At 35.6% G+C, this 5,660-nt stretch overlaps 1 protein-coding gene across 1 annotated transcript in view; it reads right to left on the reverse strand.

The window, feature by feature from the left end:
* Positions 1–3,574, reverse strand: part of mapk1 (mitogen-activated protein kinase 1) — a 29,590-nt gene extending 26,016 nt beyond the window's left edge. The window contains exon 1 of the mRNA XM_020640738.3: positions 3,202–3,574. Within this exon, the coding sequence (XP_020496394.1) occupies positions 3,202–3,347 (146 nt within the window). The 5' untranslated portion in view covers positions 3,348–3,574. The remainder of the gene's footprint in view (positions 1–3,201) is intronic.
* Between the last annotated feature and the right edge of the window lie 2,086 nt (positions 3,575–5,660).

Below are 5,660 nucleotides of genomic sequence, written 5' to 3' on the forward strand. Positions count from 1 at the left end.
TCATCAGAGATTCTTTGTACACACTTGTTGTTTCAGGTACGGCATTACAAACATGAACTAGGGCTGCTAGATAATGGCAAAAATCATAATTATCATTATTTTGATTAATATTGAGATCACGATTACTTACAGATGATTATTCATCTGCATCGCATTCATTATCGAACTTTAACACTATAACCATTAGTTAACTATGTTTTGGAGTACGTGGTGATGTTCTCTTGTGGCTGAAACATAAACACTTTGAAGCATTTACCACCCATGACGAAAACTTAATTTCCCACCCCTACATGAACAAGATGATATCAACCTGTACCTGTTTGCATGTTTAGAAGCTTTAACTGTTGTGTTTGGCCTTAAGGTGTACTCCAAAGTTAAGCTTTTCAGGAGGCCAGTCTGTATTTTTCCCCTGGAGCTTTTCGGATCCAGGTTACACTTTATGGCAAACAAAAAACAAACCTGCTACCAAGACATGTCGATGAGATATTTCTTTGATTAATTTCAACTACACTTTATGTCAGTTACTGCTTTACCCATTTAATAATTGTTAAAATGTCTAGACATATATTATTTTTAGGGCTGGGAATCTTTGGGTGTCTCACGATTTGACTCAATTTTGATTCTTGGGGTCATGATTTGATTTAGAATCTATTGTTGATTCAAAAACGATTTTGGATTAATGATTCAAAGTCTATTTTTGAATTAGTACATACATTAGGATCTACTCCAGTCATCTGTGAGACTGGCTGAATTTCTTGCTGCTCGATTTGGCTTTCTAAAGAGCTAGCCTTAGCACTTAGCAGGGAGTGACTGATTAGCCACAAAACATAAATTGATTTTGGGAAATTACGAATCTATTTAAAATCTCGGAAGATAAGAATCTCGATTATATTTTATAATAGTTTCTCTATCTATCTCTCTATTCTGATTGCGGTTATCATAAATTAGCATAAATGGAAATGTGCTTGGATAGCAAATTTGACTTCATCATCTGCAATGGTTACAACAGAAAAGAAAATCTGAAATACCTGAAGGATAGAGACATATAAAATATTTCTCTATTATATTTCAATTAGCAAACATTAGTTAGCTGCCACTCAGATTTTTTTTTTGTGTATTTGCACAAGTTAACATGACATGGCAATTAAAAGTAAGCAGAGAGGTAAGAACTGTCTTCAAATCAGCTAGCGTGTCTGGATAACAGTAACAAAGCAAAAATCTATTACCAATATAAATCTGAGAAAAATCCTACATGTGCACACAGCTTGGTATTTTTCATTATTCATCAAGGGCTTTAACTGAAAATCTTGTCAAAACTTGAGCTTTAACGGGTCTGTGTGTTTGATCTGGACGACCTGCATCGAGAAGCAGCATTCATTTCTAGAAGCTCATTCAATTAACCACCAGGACTGTTTGTTTTTGGTGGGTTTTCCATTTCGCTGACTAAAAAATGCCTCTCTGTGTGTCTGCACTGTAGGCAGGCTGTGTGTCGAATCAGTGTTCTCAGAAAGCCTACCAAAAAGGGAAAAAATAACTTGACTGCTGTTTGACACAAAGACAATATATGATGTAATAGTGGAGAATGAACACTTAAGGCCAGCTACAGTACAACAGATGTAACAAACAAGATTTGTATTGTGGTTTTAGAAAGTCTTTGTTAGAAAGTTTTTGATCCGTCTTTATACAATCTGTTTAAAATAAAAGAAATGTATCAAGTACATTTTGAGGGTAAAGTAGTATGAAACAAAACCAACAAGATGCATTCACGATATGACAGGTGAACATTTCTAAACAATTAATAAAAAGGAGAATATAATAACGTTTTAAGAATGTATCCCTTCCCTTGCATACTTGACAACATTGGTTGGAAAATACTCCTTCTAATATTGATGTATCTATATTGTAACCAGGCAGCAGTAACACCAGGACTGATATGGGATCATTACTATACAAGTTATAGCAAATCTGATCTGAAATAAGTCCCTTCCAAAGAGATTTTGTCTTTCTCTGGTAAAAATGACACTGTCCTCTGTACATTAACAACGGTTTGACACTAGTGAGCCAAAACATACAGTTAAGTTATTTTTAACAGAAAAGATGCAAATTAGCACCAACTGGAACAAACAAACCAGTCGGTTGACCATTAGTAATAATAGAAAAAAGCTTATAGAATTAAGGCTTCATCAAAGAATTGAAGGTTATATAATCTATAAAACATGCAGAAGATATGTGGTATATTAACGTTTGAATGTCTTCATCTTTCACTGCATTCCTGAAAGCTTATGAGGTGATAACATATGGATCTAGAGTGGTTCTGTCAATACATTCCCTCATGTGTATTGTGTATCCAGGCATCTGTCTACTGAAACCCCTTGAGGAGCCTCCTGCACTACTTTTCCACACAAATTATATAAATATAAGCCAAAAGAAACCACAACATCTTAAATTAGTTACCACAGGTGTTCATTAATGCATGATAATAGGTCTATTTGTAGAAATAAATCAAATGTAATAGTATCATGGGGACTACAAATTGCTGTATTGACTACGTATAATGTGTATGCTGTATTCAGTTGTTACGCATTAGAATTGAGTAATTTATTAGACAGATTAAAACCAGGACAATATAATTTGAAATAGGCATAACTAATAATTAAAGATGAGGGTGAACACACCCTGTTGTGTGCCTGTTGAAAACATTGACGGCCAAATACTGAAGTTTTTCATTCCATAAGCAGTAGACCTACGTTGCGTTTTAATACAGGTGATTAAACAATTCAACCGCATTTTAAAGCGATTTAAAATGTGTTTATGTAACATTAGAACCCTGCTCCCCCTTTTCAAGCAAGTTAGAGGAAAGCATCCTAATTAAATACATTTCCAGGTAAGAGAAGTGCATTCACGTCTGGTCGGGATCATCACGGTGCAAAATCATACCAAATGTGAACTTAGAACAAGAAGTTTCAACAGTGACTTTTTCTTCTTCTTCAAACAGACGCTGTGTGTTCGTGTAACTATCAAACGGCTTGGCACTGTTGCTGGCGAGCTAAAACATGAAATGTAAGCTAGTTTGTTTTTATGTTTTTTTGTTTTTTTTTTAAAGGTAAAGGTGCGAGTTAACGTATTTTAAACTGTAAACCCCGTCACAATGTGAACAAAAATGGGTAGCTTGAGTCTTTTTTTTTTTTTTGGCACACTTACCACACCATTCCATAGGCTCCCTCCCCGATGTAGGAGAGGTTGCTGTACCGAGGCCCGACGTCGAAGGCCTGCCCGCGGACAAGCTCCGTTCCAGTCCCGGGGCTGGGGCCGCTGCCAGCAGGGGCAGACACCGCAGCTGTCGCCATTATGAAGACGGATTGTTTTTCTTTACAACGCTATTAAATTAAAAAAAAAAACGTAACTAAGGTTACCAGTACGTATAGTGTGTGTTTATATCCGTCGCTGTGGCTGCAACAGGGTCTTCAGAGTGGCAGAGGCCTTCACTACGTACAGAGTGTTTTTTCGTTTCCGTTAACGTGCGTTAAAGCGACCACACCACTGCTGTGCTGTCGCAGGCAGGAGCGAGTAGCGGAGGAGGAGGAGAGATTGTTACTGCAGGGAAAAGCGGAGATGGTCATGTGATCCAGTGTTTTCTTTTTTTTCTTTTTTCCTGACTCTGCTCTATCTTTCCCCCTTTTTTTTTTAAATTCCAATGGATAACAATTGTTACCTTCAGTTACAGTAAGAAACAGAGAGGTAGAAACAACTGCTTGGAAACAACTTGTTTTAATGTTTGGGAGGGAAAAAAACGAATAAAACAGAACAGCCTATGCAAAATCAGTTTAGTTATTGATGGGTTCTCAGAATTGAATGAGAATTTCCAAAGAGTAAACACAAAGTGCTTCAAATAAGTGGCATACGCATAGCAATTAAGCAATTTTTTTTGTTTTTAGCCTTTTCGTTAGTAGGCTACATAAAAATAAAAGCACTAAAATAATTTGATTTATCATTTTACACTGACTTGTTATAAAGAAGGGCCCCTCTTTCATCACCAATCCACAATCTGAGCTTCCCTTCCTAATCTTATGAATAACTTTTAAGCAGGTGTGTCTCCCTGGAGAAGAGACTGTTTGACTGATAGCCTATACATTTTCAAATAATGAACACATCTCTGGTAGGCTATTTCATTTGAGTATAACCAGTTAGTGGTCTAGAGGAAACTCTTTCACTTCGTACTTCACTTAAACTATTAATTTCAATTTAGGGAGAACTTTAAGTGCCTTTTCAGAAACTAATTGCAGCTGTTACATTTGTTAAAATGTTTTTCTTGAGTTTGACACCAAACTTTGTAGAGGAGTTTTTCACGGAAATTCTAGTTGTTATAAGAAAGCACCATGTTAGTGTATAGAGAGACAGTACTTTGTATAGCATCATATTTTGTATTCGGAAAGATCACTGAATAGGCCTATATTGTGAGAGAAACCCCATTTTGTTGAGTTGTGATCATCTAGTTTTCCTATATATTTGATGTTTTCTCTCTTTTTATAGGCAAGTTCAGAATAGCAACCAATCAAACTATCTCCTCCGGCAGCTTAAACTGACATCAATTGAAAATGGGAGCTTTTGTCTGTCATGCAATTTGGTGTGTAATATCAAAAATGATCAACCTTTCTGAGTCAGGGGATTAGCATTAGGCTATCTAAATTAGTTATTATATTAGATGTTTCTGACGAACATCTTTATTTTGTAAATGCCTCAGAACCTGTAAACAGAGCCTCTTTGTTTTACTTTGAATAGCCTAGGAACTCAAAACCTTTCATGAGACTTTATGGAATATTGTGACATCCTAACCTCTAGGTGGCAGTGAAGGTGAAACATGAGCGACAGCGGAGCGAGAAAGAGGAAGTGCTTTCTGTAGAAAACCATCGTCAAGCTCAAAGGACTTCGTGGATGTTTTCCTGTACAGCAACCAAATAAAAGGATCTAATTAACATTATATTATATTAGATGTTCATGTGCAATTTACTTGGAATACTCATGTGATGTTTCCCCATTTGTTTCACTTAACATGTAAGTGCCTTTTTAAAAGCTAAACTTCAGAAACGTGTATTAATGTCGTGGAATAGATATGAGAGAATTTTAGCAGGCAAGAAAATAGGTTTTTCTTCTATCAGTTAGCCTAATGCGAGAGAGCTTTTTCTGTTTTTGACAATTAAATCTATTCCTCTTGTTTCACAATAGGCCTACCCTGATCCATTGTGCCTGACAGCAGGGCGGCGAGGTCAAGACAGAGAGAAAGGGCAAACAACAATAGATAGATAATGATCATAGACTGTAAATAATGATTCGATAAATGAAGAAAAGCGAACAGGAAAAGTGGAAACTTAACTTGGAATCAAGATTTTAATTTACTTTTTAATTAAATAATTAAATATATTTTTTTAGGCTACTTTCTAATGTAGTTTTCTCTCTTTAAAAAAAAACGTTAAATCGGTATGTGTTTTTTTTTTAATCCTTCTTGTTTCTTTTGTTTATTGTTTGATGCCAAATTTTACAAATGTTTTATATGCGTGATATAAATGGCAGCATATTAACTTTTTATTTTATTTTGATGAATATAACATCATAATAAAGTTAACAGGAAGTTAGTCGCGCTCTGTTGTTGGCTTGACAACACT

Source organism: Labrus bergylta, chromosome 2 (genome assembly GCF_963930695.1).
Source record: "Labrus bergylta chromosome 2, fLabBer1.1, whole genome shotgun sequence".
NCBI classification, from domain to species: domain Eukaryota; kingdom Metazoa; phylum Chordata; class Actinopteri; order Labriformes; family Labridae; genus Labrus; species Labrus bergylta.